Source organism: Jaculus jaculus, chromosome 2 (genome assembly GCF_020740685.1).
Source record: "Jaculus jaculus isolate mJacJac1 chromosome 2, mJacJac1.mat.Y.cur, whole genome shotgun sequence".
In the NCBI taxonomy this organism is placed as follows: domain Eukaryota; kingdom Metazoa; phylum Chordata; class Mammalia; order Rodentia; family Dipodidae; genus Jaculus; species Jaculus jaculus.
In genome coordinates, this window is record NC_059103.1 from 83541590 (window position 1) to 83564578 (window position 22989).

The 22989-nt window shown below is 42.0% G+C and overlaps 1 protein-coding gene across 3 annotated transcripts in view; it reads left to right on the plus strand.

Annotated features, from left to right (window-relative positions):
- The first annotated feature begins 1230 nt into the window (after positions 1-1230).
- Pde5a (phosphodiesterase 5A) overlaps positions 1231-22989 on the plus strand; it is a 140618-nt gene continuing 118859 nt past the window's right edge. The window contains exons 1-2 of one of the 3 annotated variants that reach the window (XM_045142947.1): positions 1231-1536; positions 19955-20540. In XM_045142947.1, the coding sequence (XP_044998882.1) occupies positions 1415-1536; positions 19955-20540 (708 nt within the window). In that variant the 5' untranslated portion in view covers positions 1231-1414. Of the gene's footprint in view, positions 1537-2043; positions 2066-2742; positions 2855-19954; positions 20541-22989 lie in introns of those variants that run through there. The other 2 variants (XM_045142949.1, XM_045142948.1) reach the window with 2 other exon arrangements.

Here is a 22989-nt window from a genome sequence, read left to right on the forward strand (position 1 = left end):
CCACCGCTCTCCTTGCTTGATAATGATTATAGCGACGTGCATGCACACTCAAGTTTCAGAGATGCCAAAATAACAAAAAAAAATATTCAATGTAGGAAAATAAACCAGTGCTTTGAAGGACTGGAAGACATTTCTGAAAGTCCCCATATTATCAATTTAATTATATGTTTCTGTGTAGTGAGTATGTCTTACATTCTTGCCTAATGTATTTTAAAGGGAATTCGTTAAAATATGTCAGCTAAGTCATTTGTGCTATATCACTGCTAATGGTGTCATTCACACGTCGTACGACATACAACTCCAGATTCCCCAGATTTAATTCTGCCAAAAAATTAGGTCATTGCAAAACGCCATATTAAAACTGCGAATTCCCAACAGGGAAACTGCGAGGACAGAAAAGCCAAGGAAGAAACCAATTTTTAAAATTTTTAATTCTATTTTTTTTAAGAAGATAATGCTAGACAGTAAGACAGGAAGGCTGAGCCCTTTATAATGGGTACTTTTGGGGTGTGTATTCTAACCTAATAAAAAATATTCATTTTTAAAATGGGCTAGCTAACTTGGTGTTGTCAATTATTTCCCAGTAGCTAGCACTAGTGTTCTTAAAGTAACCTAAGTTTACAGAGGTGTCCTTGTTTTCTAAGTTCACATGCAAAGCACAGGTGATTGCCGTATTGTTTCTCGCCAGAAAAGCTTGTGGTTTCAAAAAGAAGGTATTTGATAAAATTATTCACTGTACTTAACTTGCAATTATAGTTAACATTAAGCACGCGCGTAATTTTGTTGGAGGTTACACAACCTAAGTTTGTCTTGGTAGCATATGCCTCGATTCTCCAGACCAGGGGCAGCGAGAGGCTGGAGTCCTTTGAGCCACCGCGCCAGCTGAGGAAAGTGTCCCCGGTCCAGCACAGGCGTCGCTATGGAGAAAAGTAAACTGGGACAGAAAAGCGCTCTCCTGAGCATCGCCTCTGGTGGCAGGCTGAAACTTCCCGGTCTTGCCTTTTGGACTTAGAGATAGGTCCTAGAGTGGGACATTGTGAACACACCCACTGTCACCTTCGCGCGCTCCCCAGAAGCCAGACCCGCGGCACACAGCGCGCCCCAGCGGCCGCCTGGCTTCCTGCTAGCCAGGGCCGCTCGGTTTCCGGAGAGCTCGCCAGGCACGCCGGCGGCGCGGAGCGCGTCTCCTCCGGACCCCAGGGAGGGCGCGGGACCCCGGGGCGCCGCGGGGACCTGGAAGGGCGGAGCGGCTGGCTGCCCCCCACCCCTCCCGCGTTGTGGCCGCTTCTCCCGAAGCCCTTGGGGCTGGAGGTGAAGGGGAGGGTCTCGAGGCGCAGTCCCGCTCCTCCCAACCAGGGACCCCGGCTGGGTGGAAAGGCAGCCCCCGCCGCCGCCGAGCAGAGCGGCGCACGACATGGAGCGCGCGGGCTCCAGCTCCGGGCGGCCGGCGCACCCGCGGGACCAGGACGCGGTCGAAGCGTGGCTGGATGATCACCGGGACTTCACCTTCTCTTACTTTGTTAGGAAAGCCACCAGGTAAGAAGAGCAGGCACGGAAAGAGACCTGGGGGCGGGTCTCTCCCCCCTACTGAATTCCACCCTTCGTTCGACCGTGCCCCCCCCTCCCGCGAGCCCGGGCCCCTGGCTTTTGAAGGGGGTCCGGGGTCCTGATAATCGGGGACGAGTCTTCGACTCGCAGCAAGCACAACTGAAAAGTCAGGCTTCGGATTAGATCCAACTTGCTCACAAAGTTTGATACAAAAAATAAGTACTTTCGTCCCCTTGTCCCCGCGGCCCTGAGTATTCCCAGGGATTGTTTGCACACACGCACGCTCACAGGCTTTCATCTAGTGACACCCACCCACCCCGTTCTCCCGGCTCCCTCAAACCAAAACCACCCCGACCCCCTTCCCCGCAGCTCCGGAAGCGCGGAGCCAGCGCGGTCCCAGGGGCTCCCTTCCTCCCCCGCGCCCCCTCGCCGCAGCCCTGGCGGGGCGGGGGAAGCCGGGGTCGGGGAGCCGACCGCGAGGAAGCCCCGGGGCGGCACACGCGGTAGCCGTCCCCGAGTGAGTGCCGTCGCCCGGCCCCCCTCGCCGTCCGTCCGTCCGGGGCCGAGGGCTGCGCCGCCCCGGGTCTGCGGCGTGCGCACAAAGGGCGCGAGGGAGGCGCCTGGGAGCCCGCTGGGGGGCTGGCGCGCCCGGGCGGCCGGCGGGGACCCCAGAGGCCGGCTCTTCCTGGTCGGCAGCCAAGCGCCGGGAGGCCGCGGCGGAGGGCGGGGAGGCGGGAGCCTGTCCTTTAGGAGGCGGCGGCCCGGCGGGCAGTGGCGGCTCGCGTGGGAACGCCCGCCCGCCCGCCCGCCGTGGACTCGCGGAGGAATTGAGACCCGCGCAGAAGGACGAGGGTGGAGCGCAGCGTGCGGCCGGCGGGGCCCCTTCGCGAAGCTGCATGAGCCGCTGAGAAGCCCGAGGCCGGCCGTGGTCCGTGCATCGCACGCTTCTCTCTGGCGAAGGGGCCCCGAGCCCCGTGGCCGGCGACTTGGGGCAGCGGCCGTCGAGCAGCTGGTGCTGGCCGGCGCGGCCGGGCGGGGATGGTGGCGGAGCCGGCGGGGACTCGGCGCCGGGCCGCGACTCTGCCGGGCGCTCCCCGCCAGGGGGCGACGCCGCGCGGGGCCCGCAGCCCGACACCCCCGGCGGCGCGGCGGCCGCAGCCGCGGGGACCGGGGCGGGGGCGCCCGGGGAGCGGGCCCAGCGCCGGCGCCCCGCGGCGCGCCCCGGGAGCCTCCGGAGAGCCGGATCCTTGGAGTTGGGACGCGAACTTCCCCCGTGGGCTATGCTGCCCTTCGGAGACAAGACGAGGTACTGCCCTGAGCATCCCCTCCCCTCTGCCCGGCCCCGCGCGCGGCGACCCGCACACCTGCGGGGCGGGATGCCGCGCTCGCGCCGGCCGCCCGTGACTCTCGTCGGTCGCTGCTGCTTCGCAGATGGGCTACGTGGGGGCTCGTCGTGTGTGCCCGGAGCTCACTCTCCTCGTGTTTAAGTACCTCCTCTAGAAATCCCCTTTCCCCGGCGTCGCCTTCCTCCCCCCAAATTTCTAAACTACAGGGATCAAACGATAACTGAAGAAAGGAGAACGGGTCCTTTTCCCCCCCTTTCTTTCTTAATTTCTTCTTCTTCTTTTTTTTTTTTTTTTACTTTTCCCAATAACACTTTGCTGAGAGTTTGGGATGAGACACTGAGACCATGTAGGACTACATGGCTGTAAGCTACCAGGTTTAGGGGTCACCAGCTAGTCTGAGGCCGCCTTGCGCCCCACCCGCACCGCACCCTTAGCTCATAGAACGGGGAAGAGACCATGAAACTAAGCCGAGTTTTAAAGTTTTTTTTTTTTTTTTAAAGCTTCCATTGAAGGTGTTCTTTGGGTAGATTATTAACAATAGGAAGGATAAAGGCAGCTTTTCTAAAACGACAGCACTAATCTCCCTTTCTGTGTTTTCCCTCTCTCTTTAAAAACCTAAGCAGGGTGTTTTGGTGGTGTTTGACTAGCCCTAGGTAGGAACAGTCTGCCAAAACCTGAAAGTATAGCCTCGTTCTATCCGAAAATACATAGACTTGTAGCATTCTTTTTCCCACGATTTTTCCTCCCAAATTGCATAAGATTAAAACCCCAACTCATTAAGTTACAGTGCTCACTGTCAAATTTAAAGTATCTGAGATTGAAAAAGTGGTTTTTTTTTTCTGTTAGATCTTTATATTATATTTGAAATGGGCTGAACACCTGTATGTGTGTGTGTGCGCTTGTGTGTGTGTTCTTAAGAGTTTATTTTGAGTACATCATGGAAAACGAAAGTGTAAAATAACTAAAAGCAGAATAGGCCTCATTTTTTAGGGGTTAATAATGTACTGAGAGTTGTCAGTATAAAGAACACAATCTTAAGGTGTGTGTGTGTGTGTGTGTGTGTGTGTGTGTGTGTGTGTAGCTAGAACGCGTTGAGGAAATAAAAGCTTTTTAAATAAGACTAAGACATGGTGTATCAGTTAGTTATAAAAATGCCATACTATGAAGCTTAGTGTTTCACGTTGTTGTACAAATGTGTTGCTTACATTTCAACTGTACAGCGCAGCTTAAAAAATGAGAAGTTCACATTACTTTGTTATGTGTTAATAAGGGTAAAGTGTATGTGTAAGTGTGAAATGTATGTGATTGAGATAACCTATGGAACAGAAAAGTCCTGTTTTAGAAAGCATGCGGGATATTTTAAAGTTTAAAATAACTCAATTTATTTGGAGTGTCCATCTGCATGAGCAATCGGGCTGTGTGCACATTATTTCACTGTTGTCAGTTGGTCCTTGGACACACATCTCATACTCTGAGGCTCAGCTATCTTTACTCTAGCATAGGTAGTCCTTGAGCACACTGAAAGTTCCGGCATTCCTATATTCTCAAATACATATTAATTTTGGTTGACCTTGATAGCAGATTCAGCTATGTTATGTTGTTTCCTAAGATTATCTCCAAATACAAAGCAGTATTAAAAACTATAGTTTACAGGAGAGGATTTTTGACATTCACGACGTGTTTGTGTGAATTTGAGGATGTCACTTGACCAATTCCTAAAGATTCCTACTCTCTTAGCGTGAAAATAGTGATTTTTTTAAGTAATCTGCTAGTGGGACTCTCCCACCCTCTCTCTTCTAGACCACTTGCAGTCCTCCAGGCCTGGGAAACACTGTTAATTGGAGGCATTAATATGCAGGCATTTTCAAATGAAGCCTTCCTGGTGCTAATGCCACTTAACAGCTGCTGTTATTCTTGACAGCATATTTGATTAATGTTACCACTAGTTACTAATCAGCTTTGTGACTACTGGTGATTTTTTTTTTTAGGTCAGTTAATATTGGAAGGGTGAAATGGTTTAGTTTTATTGCTTTGTTTTGTACCAGGCAAAAGCCTGAGAATATTTGCATATAATGAAAATAGGGTATATTAAGTGAGGACAAGTTTTATGACAAGTTGGATCAAAGTCCAGCAACAGAAGTTTTACAGTTCCATGTAGCTTTCTGGAATGGACTTTTTATTTCACTCTGCAAAGCTGTGCTGAACTGAATTAGCTCGGTCTCCAAGTCCTGGGGTTTTGATTCTGTCACTCTCATTTATTTTACTTGTATTCTGTTTGGTTCAGGCTGGATAATTAAACCTTCAGTCTTATGCATGCTAGGCAATCGTTACACCTCCAAGCTTTATCATGCTTCTGGCTCTTTTTAAATGTTTTGTTTTCAGACAGGGTCTTAATAAGTTGCCTAGGCTGGTCTTGGACTTCCAGCCCAGGCAGGCCTAGAAATTTGGGATTTTCCTACCTCAGCCTCCTGAGTAGTTGAAGGCATGGGCTACTGCTCCTGGCCCTTTTCATATTTCCAGAGCTGTAGCATTTTTATTTGTAAGGTGTCTACATTAAGAACAGGTGGTTTATGTAAAACAATCACTGCTATCAATTCTTAAGAATTGTTGGTTCTATAATTATACAGGAATATAAACTTTTTCACAGTATTCAAACAATTTGTTACGCATATTTTGTTAGCAGAGGCTGGTATTGAAGGTAACAAAACCTGAGCACAGTCTGGCTGATTTATTTATAATATTTTATAATGGTAATTCTGGTGCAATAATTGTATGGGGGGGTTCATAACAAGGGTCTATGTAGCCAGTCCTAAGTTACTGTTTAGTCTTCTGGAAGCCTGTTGATGGATTGACTTCTTCCTGCCTTATCTCCATGGGAACCTTTGAAAACAATAGATATCTCTCATTCCTTCTATCTCATTCCCTTCTATCTCTAGTGTCTTCCGTTTCAAATTCAGACCCTTCTTAAGATCTGAACTCCATGATCATGATTCATTAAAACTTGGTAGGTTCAATGCAGTATTAGTCATAGATGGCTATCTTGAAATAAATCGATTTTCCTAGTATAATACCAACTTAGATAGGTTTGAATAGCTTTTTTTCATCAGTGGATGATTGGAGGAAATGGCCATTGTTTTCTTAGATCATGTCCATAGCACTTCAGGTTTAGGAGTCTTATTAGCATTTTGCTTATGCTAGGCAACAAGAATTGTGTGTGTGTGGTGGTGGTGGGGTGCCAGGGATTGAGCCTAGAGTCTTCAGTACCCTAGGCAAGTAAGTGCACTACCACAGAGCTATATCTATGTCCCAGCCCCAAATTTCCTTTGAAATAATTCCATCTACTTAGATAATTTGACTTTAATGTCTAATATCATTTCTTTTAAAATGTTTCAAATTTTAAAAAATTGTACACAGCTTGTACTTTCACCATTTCTCTGATTTCAGAGAGTATCTTTTACTAAGGAAGATGCACTCCTTTCTTTACATTTGAAAATGCAAATTAAAGCTTTGTTCAGGCAGCCTGTAGTGTGTTTTAATCATCCTCCAAACTGAAGTCTTTGATAATCCAAAATACTGAACAGAACTGGGTTGTTTTTATTAGTTTTTAACCCAAACATAATTTTTTACATTTTAAATTGTGATGTGCCAGTTACATTTGTTTTCTGTCCTCTGAGCTGATTGTATGATCAAAACGTCTCCTTGATTTAAGAAAAAAACTTTCAGTAAGCACTAGAATAATTAATTAAAGTAATGAGTTGATTGATAGTGGAAAGCTGCAGATGATAAATTTCTAATTTAGGAGGCAGACTACTGACATTGCAGGACTTCCTGTGAAATTAGTTTAGCTGCAGACTTGGACTGAGGCTGAGTGGAGTTGCTGTTGATGGATGGGACTTGGAAATACCTGTCATGCAAGGGTTTCGGGAAGAAGCGCATTTGAGCTGCATGCCTAGGAAGAAAAATTCAAAAGGACTACATAATTCACTCATTTGATATTTAGCTCTGTGATCTTGTTTACTTAGCATTCTCATTTTAAATTGTATTATTAATTTTTCCAGTATAAGTGCTTTATTCATTTTCTGTGAATGTAGTAATTTGTAGTTACTGCCAACCAACTGTTGAAGGCAGGTGTCACAGACTGTTAAACTCATAAGAATCATGTTGATAAATTTCTACAGCCCCTTTTTTTAAAGCTTTTCTCCACTTCATTTGGAGTGAACATACTGTTTGAGTTCTTAGAGAGTTTTTTTAATATTTATTTTTACTTAATTGAGAGTTAAAGAAAGAGAGAGAGAGAGAGAGAGAGAATAGGTGTACCAGGTCCTTCAGCTGCTAAAAACCAACTTCAGATGCATGCACTACTTTGTACATCTGGCATACATGGGTTCTGGGGAACTGAACCTGGGTCCTCTGGCTTTGCAGGGAATTTCCTTAACCACTAAGACATCTCTTCAGCCCCCTTAAAGAGTTTTTAAACCTTGTTAAAAAGAATACATCTCTCGGGGCGTGGTGGTGCACACCTTTAATCCCTGCACTCGGGAGGCAGAAGTAGAAGGATCGCCCATGAGTTCGAGGCCACCCTGAGATGACATAGTGGATGTCAAGGTCAGCCTGAGCTAGAGTAAAACCCTACCTTGAAAAACCAAAAACAAAACAAACAAACAAAGACTACATCTCTCTGCTTTTTATTTGGAGTGAACATATTGTTGAGCTTAGTGACACTATTACCTTTTCTTGTTTGAGAGGGTACAGCTTTCCACTTGATGCTCAGTTATAAAAGTGACTTCTGTGAATTGTCATTATTGGGCTTTAAATTTAGAGAGAAATGATCATCACTTGATATCACTGCCTTAGTAATAATTGTCTTCCTAAAAAAAAAAAAAAAAAAACAAAAAACTAACCATCCCTATGCTCAATTGAATGCCTATGTAAGGATATAAGAAAAGATCCTAATCTTATGAGCTAATGAACTAATTAAACCTACACACACACACATGCACACACATACACACACACACGCCTTATGAATTTTAGAGTGACATAGGGGTCTTACAATCAATTGAGTATCTCAAACTTAAATTATTAACTCCTCATGTGAGGCCTTGGGTTCAATCCACAACACAAAATAAGATAAAAGCCCACTCCTGTTAAAGAAAGACATTTGCTTTGGTTGTTTGTGTGTGTGCTACAGCCCATGTGTGGAGGTCAAAAGACAACTCAGGTGCCAGTCCTCACCTTCCACCTCGTATGAGGCAAGATTACCACTGCATTCCCCAGGCTCACTGACTTCTGAGCTTTCTGAGGATTCTGTTGTCTCTGCCTCTCATCTCACATAGTTAATCCCCGGTGACAGATGTTCTATCTGCATTTGGTTTGAGGAATCCAAACTGCAGGTACTCCGTACCTGGCAAGCATTTTATACAAAGAGCTCCAGGCTCACTGACCTCCGAGCTTTCTGAGGATTCTGTTTTCTCTGCCTCTCATCTCACATAGATACCCCAGGGTGACAGATGTTCTATTTTGCATTTGGTTTGAGGAATCCAAACCGCAGGTACTCCATACCTGGCAAGCATTTTATAGAAAGAGCCATCTTCCCAGGCTAAGAAAGGCATTTTTATTGATGTCTAATTTAGTAGTTAGAAAGGTTTTGGTCACAAATGACAGAAACTCAGCTTGAACCCATATACAATTTACTTAGGGAATTCAAAACCTGGGGGTTGGTTTACCTGTGAATTTAGCTGATCTGAGAGTCTTGTTAAGATTTTCTGTCCATTTTTCCCTTGTCTGTCCATCCACCTCTTGGCCTTGAAGTTTGACTTTGTTCTTCTGCATCCTGTGTTAATGTGCTGGAAAAATCTCTTCATGGTGTCTTAAGTTTCTGGCATTAGCGAGGTCCCTTCTTCATAGCAGTACCTCCAACATTACTCTGAACTGGGGTTGTCTGACTGCTTTGAACCAGTCACTGTAATTAAGAGAGCAGTTGTCTGACTGCTTTACTGGGCAAGTAGTGAAAGCTGTCCTTTGGAGGTAGGGGCAAAGAAGAAGAGGTGAGGAATTCTCGAAGAAAGCAATGTAGGCTGACCCAGAAGTGCCAGACATCTTCTATGCCAATGTTGACTTCCTTTCATTTTCCTTTTTCTTTTTCTTTTTCTTTTTCTTTTTCATTTTTGGACACAGAATCACACTCTAGCCTAGACTGGCCTAGAACTCACTACATAGCCCCTACTGACCTCAAACTCATGACAGTCCTCCTGCCTCCTGAATGCTGGGATTAGAGGTACACACTACCTTACTTGTTGAATTCCTTTCATTTTAATGTAATTTGAATGTGGAACACTTAAAAGTTGAATAAATAAAAGTATGTATAATTTAATTATATTTATAAGCACTTGTTCAACTGTGACACCAAAATATATTTTATTAAGTATGATAAAAATGATAAAACTTTAGCCAAATGCAGATGGGCAACATTCATTAAATGGCCATTACTGGGGTGGAGAGATGGCTTAGCGGTTAAGGCTAAGTTAAGGTTCAATTCTCCAGGTCCCACATAAGCCAGATGCACATGGTAATGCATGCATTGCTTGCAGTGGCTAAAGGCCCTGGCATACCCATTCTCTCCCTCTCTCTCTCTCTCTCTCTCTCTCTCTTTCTCTTTCCATCTCTGTCTCTAATAAATAAATTAAATTAATTTAATTTAATTTAAAAGGCCATTACAAGGTAAATGTGGCCTAAACTACTGGCTGAGCTGTCCATCGAGGCTGCTGGCCTCTGCACTGCTGCTCTGTAGTGACTCATTTCCTCTGTCTCCCGCTGCATTGCTGAACAGTCATGGAACTTTATTCCGATGCCACACCAAACCACTTTCAGTTGGTTTTCATGTGGTGTGGAAGCCCATTTGCATATTAAACTTACCTCATTTATTTTCTTAATAGAAATATCAACTTCTACACTAAAATTATGGAGCAATACTTGGGCACAAGATACTTATTCCATTAATGTGTGAAATCTTTCGCCATTTTTAAATTTTGATCTACTTTTATAGAAAATGTATAGATCTTCAAAGGATACTTGTTTTGAACCCTGAGACTTCCTGTTGAAAAATACCAGTCTGGTCCTTTTTCTAAATTGTAAACCACTTTACTTACTACTGCATAGATTTCTATTCTTAGATTTTTTTTTTCTTTATACACAGATATGTTTTATTTATTCGAAAGAAAGGAGAGAGAGAGAGAATGAATGAATGAGAGAGAATGGGCACTCCGGGGCCTCTTGCTGTTGCAGATGAACTCTAGATGCATGTGCCACTTTTTGTATTTGGCTTTAAGTGCATACTGGGGGATTTAACCCAAGCTGCAAGACTTTGTAATCAAGCTCCTTTAACTGCTGAGCCATCTCCTCAGCCCAGTTCTTATGTTTTCTTTTAAATGTAGTAACTTTCCCTTTAAGCAATATCTTTCATAACATATGATCATGAATAGAAGGAAAATTTAAAACATTATGACCCTTCCAATGCTCGATTTATTGACATAAGGCTACATGAAGCAACTCTCCATTCTATTTGTAATCCCAGTAATTGTTTCACATGGTTTCATGGCTGAAGCAAACTAGGAAATATAAATAGCTTTGCAGAACATGCATCTCTTTACCATGTTTGAGGCAAATACACTATTAACTTTCACATTAGAGTAGAGATTATGGGAGAGTGTCATGGAAGTACCCGAAGTCTTCTGTTTGTTTAATACCCTGTTAAAGCCAGCTAATCTTCTTTTCACTTAAGCAGTGTTTTTCAAAAGAGGATATTGGTATTTGACAGTTGCATCTCTGGTGTGAGAGGCTAGCTCGTGCATTGTGGGATATTTAACATCCTTAGGCCCCAGATGATGCCAGGAGCATTCCTAGGGCCACATGTCCTCCCAGGATGGTAGAGGGAGATACTACACACTTCTAAATATCCCTCAAGTGCTGGCACCATTACTTTGCTGAGAACCACTGTTCTGAAACCTTTAAATGTTATTTCTATTTATGCAGATTAGGAATCCTAGATAGTACAGACTTTGGCTTTAACCACAAAACCATTCTTCCTGAGAGTGATTTTAGGTATGTTATTCACCCACTGTGTAAATTGGAGCAGAGGGGACTTACCTCATAGGGATCTAAGAAACTTAAAAGCAGTCATATATAGTCCTTGTTTTTTCAGTACTTTGCCAGTTTATATTGATAATTATTAGCACCTAGAATTTAATTATTAAAGTTGATAGTTGGGGGCTAAAGAAATGACTCAGTGGTTAAAGGCCTTTGCTTGCAAATCCTGATGGCTGGGGTTCGATTCCTGAGTACCCGCGTAAAGGCAGATGCAGAAAGTTACATGTGCATCTGGAGGCCCTAGCATAGCCATATTTATTCTCTCTCTGTCTCTTTCTGTTTCAAATAAATAATTTTTTTATTTTTTATTTTTATTTATTTGAGAGCGACAGACACAGAGAGAAAGACAGATAGAGGGAGAGAGAGAGAATGGGCACGCCAGGGCTTCCAGCCTCTGCAAACGAACTCCAGACGCGTGCGCCCCCTTGTGCATCTGGCTAACCTGGGGAAGCGAGCCTCGAACCGGGGTCCTTAGGCTTCACAGGCAAGCGCTTAACCGCTAAGCCATCTCTCCAGCCCTCAAATAAGTAATATTTTTAAAGTTCCTAGTCATTCCCTTTTTCTAGTAAAATGGAATTAGAATAATAGGATAGTAACTTTATAGACTTGAAGTGTCTTTCTTCTTTTCAGATGAGTTTTTATTAAAAGATTTGAACAGAACCTTATGTGGGTGATCATAGAAGGTACTGGAAAGGAAATTAGAATGGGAATTAGACCCCAAAGTTTTGTTCCCAGCTATGCTGTATGTGAACTCTGTGACTGGCCCAAGTTCTACCAAAGCTTGAAGACAGAGAAGGGTTAAGGACCTGACACACAGATTCATAAATGAGCTTCAAAATCTTCAACTTAGGGCTGGAGAGATGGCTTAGTGGTTAAGGTGCTTGCCTGCAAAGCCAAAGGACCTTGGTCCAATTCCCAGATGCACAAGGTGGTGCATGTATCTGGAGGACGTTTGCAGTGGCTGGAAGCCCTGACATGCCCATTCTCTCTCTCTCTCTCTCTCTCTCTCTCTCTGTCTCTCTGTCTCTCTGTCTCTCTGTCTCTCTCTCTCTGCCTCTTTTCCTCTCACAAATAAATGAATAAAAATAAATAACTCTGCAGTTCTTTTCAAATTGAATAGTTCTTGTAGTTTCCAAATTCAAATAGTGAATCAAATAACACAAACAATTGACTCAAACTGTATAAAATAAGGTTCTAAGAATAAGAAAAATACCCAATATATTTGTGAGCTATTTTTGTGTTTTTCCTACAGTTAATTTTAGCAGATTTTCATACAACTATTCTTTCCAGTCTGAAAGTTTAGTACATTTTTTTTTCTAATTCCATTACCAATGATTGACAGGAATGATGATTTTTTTTTAAAAAAATTGAAAACAACAAACAAAATGGCAATGTAATATTAGACTTGTAATGTGAATATGCTTGAGGCCTGCAACTTTTTCTGTTGAATTTCAGGCACTCTGGGAATTCCTCTACCACTATCCTTGAGATTTAGGGGTAGCATCACCTACTTTCAGTATTTCCCTAAACAAGCCCAATAAGAATGAAAACAGCCAAATTTAATCCTTAATGGGTCTATAGCAGAGAATTAAAACAATGTTTTATCAAGTATTAAAAGTATGTTTGTTGTAGACCACTCCACGTTACTGGGATGAACATCCAAACCAGACATAGTTTATGGGAGGAATTGGATTTACTTCCGCTTGCAGATCTAGAACTTAAGTCAATGGTGGAAGAAGCTGCTTACTTCCATAGATCCAAGCAGAGGGAAACCACTGCAGCATACAAAACACCAGCACCAGCACACATACAGACCCACCAGAGCACAGACTTGCTCTCCATGCTTTTGGGCTGGAATCTGACATGATCTGTCCCCAGTGACACATCCTCCAACCAGGGGGATGGAGATCCAAGTTACAAGTTTAATTTTAACACCTGAGTCAATGGGGAACAAGCATTCGAACTACCACAATGTTCGTGTAGAGAATTGCCACTAATATGACATATTGCTCCGGTTTTCCTCATAGGCAGTTATTGTATATTTTCTCACAATCATTGCCAACCAATCTTATCTTTGGTGTAGTTATGGAAAAACAAGTTCAGTTTTGCATTTTTTCTCAATTAAATGTTCAGCAGCCAATACTTATGTATAATTCAGAAAACTGTACAAAGGTATTGTCAGTTTGGAGAGTCTGTGTTTCTTTCTTTTTTAATTTAAAAATGCATTGGAATAATTTTTTCTCTCTCTCCTCTCTCTTTTTTGTTTTTTAATATGACGGACTTTGGTAAAAGAAAAAAAAAATGTTGCCTGGAATCTTTGCACTTAGGAGGCTGGGATAGAAGGATATGGAGCTCAAGGCCACCTGGGGAACATTATGCCACACAAAGCAAAGGCTCCTAGATTTAGTGTCATTTGAAATCCAACACACAGAGAGGTTAGCATTTCTCTTAGGGACTCTCAGTGTACCATGTACATTACTTACAAGTGTGTGCTGAAGACTGCCATGTGGAGTTAGTTTCCATATATAAATTTAGAATTTAAAAAGAGAAAAATCTTAAATTATATTTTAAATAGTGGTTGACAATTTAAGTATTAGGCTGTTGCAATTATATTTTAGTATTAGAAGAAAAAACCCAAAGTGCAATGTATTTTCAAAGAATTTTTTAATATTTTATTATTTATTTATTAGAGAGAGAGAGGGAAAGAGGCAGGGAGAGAGAAAGAGAGAGAATGGGCGTGCCAGGGCATCCAGCCACTCCAGATGCATGGGCCATCTTGTGCATCTGGCTTATGTGGGCACTGGGGAATCAAACCTGGGTCTTTTGGCTTTGCAGGTAAATGCCTTAATCACTAAACCATCTCTCTAGTCCTCAAATAATTTTTATCTGTTCATACATTAGTTTAGGCAAACATGCAAGATACATTAAATTATTTGTTTTACAAGAAGGTTTATCTAGTTACTGTTTTTCATGCATGAAGATTATTAGGTTTTATCAAATTTTACTATGCTTTATAAATTTCTCTTTTCACTAATCTTTTTTTTTGAAATATGTTATTTTCATTTACTCATTTGAGAGAGAGAGAGAGAGAGAGAGAGAGAGAGAGAGAATGGGCACTCCAGGGCTTCTAGCCACTGCAAACAAACTCCAGATGCATGTGCCACTTTATGCATCTGGTTTACAAGGATCTTGGGGAATCAAACCTGGGTCATTTGGCTTTGAAAGCAAGCACCTTAACAGCTAAGCCACCTTTCCAGCCCTCCTAATTTTCTTAGAAGCCAGGAAATATTCTATAAAATTTAGACAAAATAGTGATTATTTTTCCCTGTCAAGACATGCTACATATGTATTGTAAGGCATTTCTGTCTTTTTCAAGACTCATTTTTATAAGATAAATTAGCAGTTTGATACAAATGAGCAGTTTGACTTCAATACTGCTACACGAAACTCCTCATGGACACAGGTTGTGCGTGTTCCTTTTGCTCACTAATTATATTTGAATGTGTGGGATCTTGCTTCCCTGTGTCCTGTACATTTTAGGTTTCTGTTTAATACTTATGAATATAAACTATTTAGAAGACACTGTAATGTGTCTAGTTAAGTGGAAACTAAGTGGCTACTTCCTGTGATAGGATTATAATAATCCTGAGTGAAAATGATAAATTGACAGGGTAAAGATTGTGTGTGTGTGAAGGACAACCTCAGATATTATTCCTCAGCCCTCTTTAAAAATATTTTCTTATTTATTTGAGAGAAAGGGAATAGACCTACCATTTGCCACTGCAAGCGCACTCCACATGCATGCATCACTTTGTATATCTGGCTTTATGTGGATGCTGGGGAATCTAATGCAGATCGGCAGGCCTTGTAAGCAGGGACCTTTACTGAGCCATCTCAGCCTGTCTGGCCTTTTGTGATATAGGATTACATCCACCTTTTTGAATCATGTTATCTCACTTGCCTCAGCCTTGGTAGGTTAGGCTGGTTGTCCAGCAGAGTCCTAGGGATCTGCCTCCCTGCCTCCCCAGCTCTGGGATTACAAACTCATGCCCCTATGCTCAGCCTGGGGATCACACTCCGGTCCTCCTATTGAAAAGGCAAGCTACCAATGGAGCGATTTCCCCAGCAGAGGTTTGATTTTTGTGCAATGTGTGTCATATAATGATCTTTCATTCTTTTCAGAATATTACTAACGTAAAATCTTCAGAGAAGCTGAGGCAGAGCATACTTAACATGAAAACTTTAGGCATATTTATCTATTTATTGAAACAAGGTCTCATGTATCTCCAGGCTGGCTTTGAATTCATCACATAGCTGAGGATGACCTTTAACTTCTGATCCTCCTGCCTTTACCTCCAGGGTCCTGGGAATAGAGACATGTGCCACCATGTCCTGTTTTATGTAATGCTTGTGGGTCAAACACATGGCTTTGTTCATGCTAGTCAAGCACTCTACCAAGTGAGCTACATCCTCAGCCTTTTTAAATATCCATTAGAAAGTGCTGTTAGCTTGGCACCATTTACTTAATCATTGTTTGACTCTCATGTTCTCAAAAATGGGAACACATGAAATAGGTAGAATGAAATATGCAACATTTTATTTCTGCCATGTGTATAATTTTTATGAAATTAACTGTTAGAGCCATTGTGAAAGTTAGTGACAATTCATCTCCCAAGCTTCCTGCCCCACCCCTTTAGTCTTTTTTTTTTTTTTTTCCAGTCATGAGTGAATAATTGGTTTACAGTCTTTTTCTGAACTAAAGATTTCAAATCTTAGACACTGGAGCCCACAGCAGCTGCTGGAGCTGGGCTAGCTTGTGAAATCATTAGTGGATCCTTGGCTTTCTGTCTACATTATAATATGGCGAAAGAAGCCTCATGAGATATAAATGTTTTCAACATTTTCTCAATGGCATGCTCAATGATTTTTGTTTTAAATCATTATTGCCTGAACACTTTGAGCTCCCAAGGTCCTTTCCTAGAGTAAAATGTTGCTAATTGGATTTACCATTTAAAGAAGAGTTGAGATATAAGTCACCTTTATGATAAGAATCATGGCTTGCTGAGTATGGTGGCACACATCTTTAATCCCATGACTTGACTTGATAAGGAAGGCAAAGGTAGAAGGACCACCATGAGTTTGAGGCCACCCTGAGACTGCATAGTGAATTCCAGGTCAGCCTGAGGTAGAGAGAGACCGACCCTATGTTGAAAAACCACAAAAATAAATAAATAAATAAAAGTCTTCATGGCTTCTTTGTAAAAACTTCCATTTGTTTTTTCCCTTCCATCTAATCCACTTGGGTCTTCTAGTACTTGCATGCCCAGTGTGAGAATAGGCTCCCTATTGAGCCACAAGTTTCCTCTGTAACAGAGACAAATTTGAAACCACAGTGTTTTCCCATTAGTTACCTGAGAGGCCACACTCCTACAGTTGATTTTGAAGCCCTCCAGGTTTTTTCCAGCTAAAGACATATTATAAAATATTATTTATAAAAAGAACTAAATTTACCCACTTAAAACAGATGTATAATACAACTCATTTATGAGGTAAGAAATTTTTGTATAGTAAGGTAGGAGGTAGGAAGCAAATGACTGGAGGGTAATAAAGCAGATTTTAGTGAGGTTGGGGAAAGATTTGAATGGTATGTTGACATCAGGATCTTGTCACTGATTATAAATTCTTGGGCATCACTTTTCATTGAATTTCTCGTGGATGGGGTTTATTTGGAGTGTCTAGTGCCTGTTGTTTCTTATTAACAGCCTTAACTAAATTTAACTAAAAGACCTTAAGCTCTGTGCACTCCCAGGTCTGCAGAGCAGTTAGCAAGAACATACTTCTGTACAAAAAGTATACAATAAATTCTTAGTGCTGGAAGCAGAGTAAAAATTCCTTGGTGTTTCTGTTTCATTGTTTTTGCTCAGGTGGTTATGATGTAATTTGGACCCTCCTTTGAAAAATAAGAGGGATTCTGGCTTCTGCTAAAGATGTTGAGTGTTCGTGATGCATGTAACCAGCCTACACTTGCCCCCGTCAGTTCCCTGCCTACTGGCTTGTACTGCCTGGGACACAGCCTTCCATTTTTATCCCTGATTCTCTTGGCTGAACTTTATGAGGCTCCTTACTGTAGTCCTTAACCTTAGAACTGTTACTTAGGGTCTAAAAGCAGGGAGCAAAATCTCTTTTTTGTACATAATGATTCTGTTCTCCAAATGTCTTCTCTGCTTGAGCTTAATGCTAACTTGTAGGGAAAAGGTTTGGAAATATTTGCGAATGCAGGCTTTCATTTTATCTGTACATCAACCCTGTGTCACGAATCAAGGACTCAGGAGATTTTCCTTCTGCTTAAAAGTGAAGACATAGAAGAGCAAAAACAGGTTGATTATCATAACTAAAGACCTCCTGGCCTGTTGAAACCAGCAGCCATTGTGACCACTAAGTAACTTGACCTTCAGAGAAAGCAACTCCAAAGAAGTTGTGATGTCTGTGTAGTGCTGAGGCCTGAAGTAGAAGTACCCTCTTCCTCCTTTGGAACTTTTGACGTGTTACCCTCCTTAGGACTGTCCACTTTTTACACCTAGTAAGGAACTTGGAACTGCTGATGTTTCTCTGTTTTATGGATAAAGAAACTAATGTAAGCACCAAAGAAGAAAGTCACTTCCCAGTAGTCACACCCCATTAGGAACAAATGCTAAGATTAGAATTTGGGAATTGGGGCTATAAATAGATTCTCTGAACTCTGTAATTTCAAGAATTTTTAGCAATTAATAATTGGGGGACTTGCCCTCAATGAATTATACTATAATACACAATTTTGAAAACAAAATGAAAGAGCTTGATTTAAGGAAAAATTTTATGAAGTTTATAAATTATTAATCCAAAAGCTTTCAAAAGGTACAGCTATCAAAAAAAAAAAATGGCTGAGATGGTTAGTGGTTAACGTGCTTGCTTGTGAAGCCTAAGGACCCAGGTTCAATTTCCCAGTACCCACATAAGCCAGATGAACAAGGTAGTGCATGCGACGGATGTTTATTTGCAGTGGCTGGAGGCCCTGGTATGCCCATTCTCTATCATCTACCTCTCTGCCTTTCTCTCTCATAAATAAATAAGTAAAATTAATATATTTTTAAAAGGTCCAACTATCATACATGGGCTCATAACATGAGCATGCTTTGTATTCTGGAAAATAATAAAATTAGTGATTTTACAGCCTAGAACTTAATGGTATGCTGCATAATTTTTTTTTTCATTGCTGTCTATTCACCAGCAATTTCTGTTAGGAAAAATCATATAGAATGACTTGTATAGCCTGATAAAATACAGAACACCTAGTTATACTAAAAATAAATAATATTCATTGCTTACCCAACACTCAGCTTTAACTGGGTGCCATATATTTCTGTTTTCTAAATCTAGTGACTTTGCTGATGGCTCTTCCTTCAAACACATTTGTTACACATGCTTTTCAGTGCAGTGCACTTGACTTATCAAACATGACCTGTTTCCAAAGGGTCATAGGCATGACAGGATAAAGGTAGACTTTTAGGGATATTATCTTGAGGAGTCTTTGTTCTCCAGATGCTTAGATATAGTATTTTGAAATCTCAGTATTAGTGTGTCATTCTTTATGAATAGAGTATTATCATTCATGATCATGTTCCTACAATGCCTTCTCTGATTAAATTTGTTTCTGACTTTACAATGCAACTAGATGGATTGAACATCTTCATGGCAAGCATTGAAACTCTGGGAAAGTTTATATACCTTTTTCTTTCTTTTCTTTTTTTTCTGGTTTTTCAAGGTAGGGTCTCATTTCAGCCCAGGCTGACCTGGAACTCACTATGTATCTCAGGTTGGCCTCAAACTAACAGCAGTCCTCCTACCTCTACCTCCCAAGTGCTGGGATTAAGGGTTTGTGCCACCACACCCAGTGAATGTTTATATTCCTATACACCATGCCATCAGAAATGAGGGACCTGGATTTGATCCCTGATTTTGCTAATAAATTGCTGAATGGGTTTGGTTCAGAAATTGAAATTAGTTTCATAGTTTAGCAGACAGGATTGCTGGTGTCTGCCACACCAGGTTCATTAATTATTGAACATTTTTCAAAATTCCCTTCCATTAAGGAAGAGAAAGGAAAGAAAAGATCCTATCCTAGGACATAGAAATGATTTGTTTTGCCAAAAACTACCACCCAGTCCAGACCTAGATGACCCACACCTGTAATCTCAGCACTTGCTATTCTGAGGCTGGAGAATTGAAAGTTTAAAGACAAACTGGGCTATTTAGTTCAAGATCTGGCTGGGATCTGTAGTAAGACCCAGCTACTTTTGTTTTTTTTAACATTATTATTATTATTATTATTATTATTATTATTGTAGTAACATATGAATGGATAAGAAAAACAAATTCCCACTAATGGCTATAAGTTGAACCCTACCTGCTACTTTTTGCCCTACATGGGACATGTTGTCATGAACCCAGGGCCCTGTGCATGCTAACCACATGCTAGCAATGAGCAACAGCTCAGCCCTTGTGGAGATTTTTTATATTAGTACATAAAGTATTTATTGTTAATATCACCCTAGTGTTTCCTTGGATATATGTGTGGGGCTGTATATAGTCAGCCTTTTACTTGTAGAATTAAGTTGCTCCTTATCTTTACCACAGCAAATAGTACTGAAGTTGAATACCCCACATTTCCTTTGCCACATGGAAAAGGAACTTTGTTCTTTGGAACACTTTAAAATATCCTAGATAAACAAATTGTTATCCACAGAGGTAATAGCACTTTTTACTATAGACAAGGAGTGAAGAGTGACCAGTCTTATGCTGACAGGAGGTTAGCACCTCACAAAGGTGACACCCTCGTTCCTCAAATCCCTAACAGGTCCTCATGCTTTGTTCTGCAGAGAAATGGTCAATGCGTGGTTTTCTGAGAGAGTTCACACCATCCCTGTGTGCAAGGAAGGCAACCGAGGCCACGGCGAGGCTTGCTCTTGCCCTCTGCAGCCGAGTCCCCGCGCAGACAGCAGTACTCCCGGGACACCAACCAGGAAAATCTCAGCCTCCGAATTTGACCGGCCGCTTCGGCCCATCGTTGTCAAGGATTCCGAGGGAACAGTGAGCTTCCTCTCCGACTCGGAAAAGAAGGAACAGATGCCACTAACCCCTCCACAGTTCGATAATGAAGGGGACCAGTGCTCAAGACTCTTGGAATTAGTGAAGGATATTTCCAGCCACTTAGATGTCACTGCCTTATGTCACAAAATTTTCTTACATATCCACGGTCTCATCTCTGCTGATCGCTACTCTCTGTTCCTTGTCTGTGAGGACAGCTCCAATGACAAGTTTCTCATCAGCCGCCTTTTTGATGTTGCTGAAGGTTCAACGCTGGAGGAAGCTTCAAATAACTGTATCCGCTTAGAGTGGAACAAAGGCATCGTGGGACATGTGGCAGCATTTGGTGAGCCCTTGAACATCAAAGATGCATATGAGGTATGTAGGGGATGAGAGGATGCGAGGCAGGTGATGGGGAGGAAAATGTGGGCAGGATGTTAACAAAGATTGCGAATGGTAGGAATGTTTTAAAATGAGATGTAATAATTTGCAGTTATTTAAAACTAGAATATATGGGGTTTGAGATATAGCTCAGTGGTGGAGCACTTGCCTAGCATATTCAAGGTACTGAGTTCAATCCCTAGCATCACAAGAACAGATTATAGAAGGAGGACAAAAAACAACAACAACAAAAAAAAAAAAACAGCTCTGAATGCATGGTAGGAACTTTTCCATCTTGCAAATGCCAATGATTCTTCCCTGGCGGTTCAGTCATGGATATAAGCCTGAAAGAAAATTTTTCTTGCTCTTTTTGTTAATTGTAATGGAAGTTAAATCATCTCCTATTTGCCAGAATCCTGCCACTGCAAACAAAGTCCAGATGCATGTGCCACTTTATGCATCTGAGTTTTCATTGGTACTGGGGAGTGGAACCCAGGTGCTCAGACTTTGCCAGCAAGCACCTTAACCACTGAGTGATCCCTCCAGCCCCCTATCTGACCACAATATGTACTATATATTGTCACTACATGAACTTAACAGTTTTCTCCAAAATTCTAAAATAATAGGTCCATGGCAAGGAAGGCATGGCAGTAGGGCTGTGAAGCAGCTCACCTTCAGTCCACAGTCTGGAAGCAGAGTGTCAGGAATGCTGGTGCCTCAGCTCCATTTCTCCTTTTAGTCAGTCCAGGACCTCAGATCATGCAGTGGTGCCTCCCACAGTTAGGGTGGGTCTTTCCACCTCAGTTAACCTAATCAAGAAAATCCCTTACAGGTCTAGTGGTTTGTCCTCTTACATCCTGTCCAGTTGTCAACTGAGTTAACCATCACACAGTCTTTTCTCGTTCATTCAGTTAGTCATTTTCATCCATTGAAAGTCCCATTCATACCAAAGTTTGCTTTTTGTTCCATCCATTTTCTCATCTTTGCAAACAACACACTTATGAACATCCTTCTAAAAATGGAAAGTTTGGGGCTGGGGAGATGGCTTAGTGATTAAGGCACTTGCCCACAAAGCCTAAGTACCCAGGTTCAATTCCCCAGTACCCACATAAGCCAGGTGCCCAAAGAAGTGTGTGTGTCTGGAGTTTGTTTATAATGGCTAGGGGACCTGCCATGCCCATTTTCTTTCTTTCTTTCTTTCTTTCTTTCTTTCTTTCTTTCTTTCTTTCTTTCTTTCTTTCTTTCTTTCTTTCTCCCTCTCTCTCTCTCTCTCTCTCTCTCTCTCTCTTTCTCTGTGCATGTGTGTGCTTTTTTACTTTCTCTCTCTCTCAGATAAATAAATAAGTAAATATTTTTTTAAGAAATGGAAAGTATGGGGGCTGGGGAGGTCACTCAGCCCTTAAGGTGCTTGTTTACAAAGCCTGCTGGCCCAGATTTGTTTCCTCAGTACCCAAGTAAAGACAGATGCTTAAAGAGCCACATGCATCTGGAGTTTGCAGTAGCAGGAGGCCCTAGAGTATGATTATATTCATTCATAGTCTCTCTTTCTGTCCTTAGAAATGAATAAACAAATAAATAAGTGAATAAAAATACTGTTCCATCAGGAGTGATGATTCCAGAAGTTTTAATGTGTAACTGGTATGATTTAAACCACTCAAGAAGATTGAAGTTTCATCTTTATCATTCATAAAATGAAATAGAAGAAAATAGTAGCAGTTGTGATGGTAGAAGGTGATTTGGGGAGTGTAAGTGTGAAGAAGTGAGGACCTTAACTGGACTCTCAACTGAAGGACCAAAAGGAAGTAGGAAAAGGTGGTGATCCTGGCAGCAAACAAGAGGTGGCAAGAGTGAGGAGACAAGAGGACAAAGATGGCTGAGGTTCTGACATGGCAAATGAGTAAACATGATGCTGCTGAGGGATGTGACTGCAGGTTAGCTCCTGAGAGATGCTGGAGGATTTGACATATGCTGTCTCGGGTGGGTTAACTCTTGATAGAGCTTGTTTTTTTGAGAACTTGTTCTGCATAAACATTTCTCAATTGTGATTCTTTTTGAGAAACATAATGGTCTTCACGCAGTTATCTCCTGAACTCTTTGAACTCTGCAGTAATGTCACAATGTAGTTGACTCATCAAGAGGAGCATTAAGGACGGAGTTGAAGAGCTGCAGCCAGATTTGCAGAATTCCCTTCCTGTCTTAGGTGACAGCTGGGTTCCACTTTTCAATGGCACCATAGTCTCAAGCACAGTAGGACCATAAATGTTCCTCGGAGTTGCTGAGAAAGCCTTTATTTTTCTCCATGGTTCTACGTGTCTGTAGTCTTGACAGTTCTTCACGCATGCACTTCCTTTAACCTACTTAAACCTCTTGAAAGCTTTGACAGTGTGTTTTTTGTTTTGCTGTTAATAATCATTTGATTCTTGTCCTGTGGCCTTGAGCTTTCACT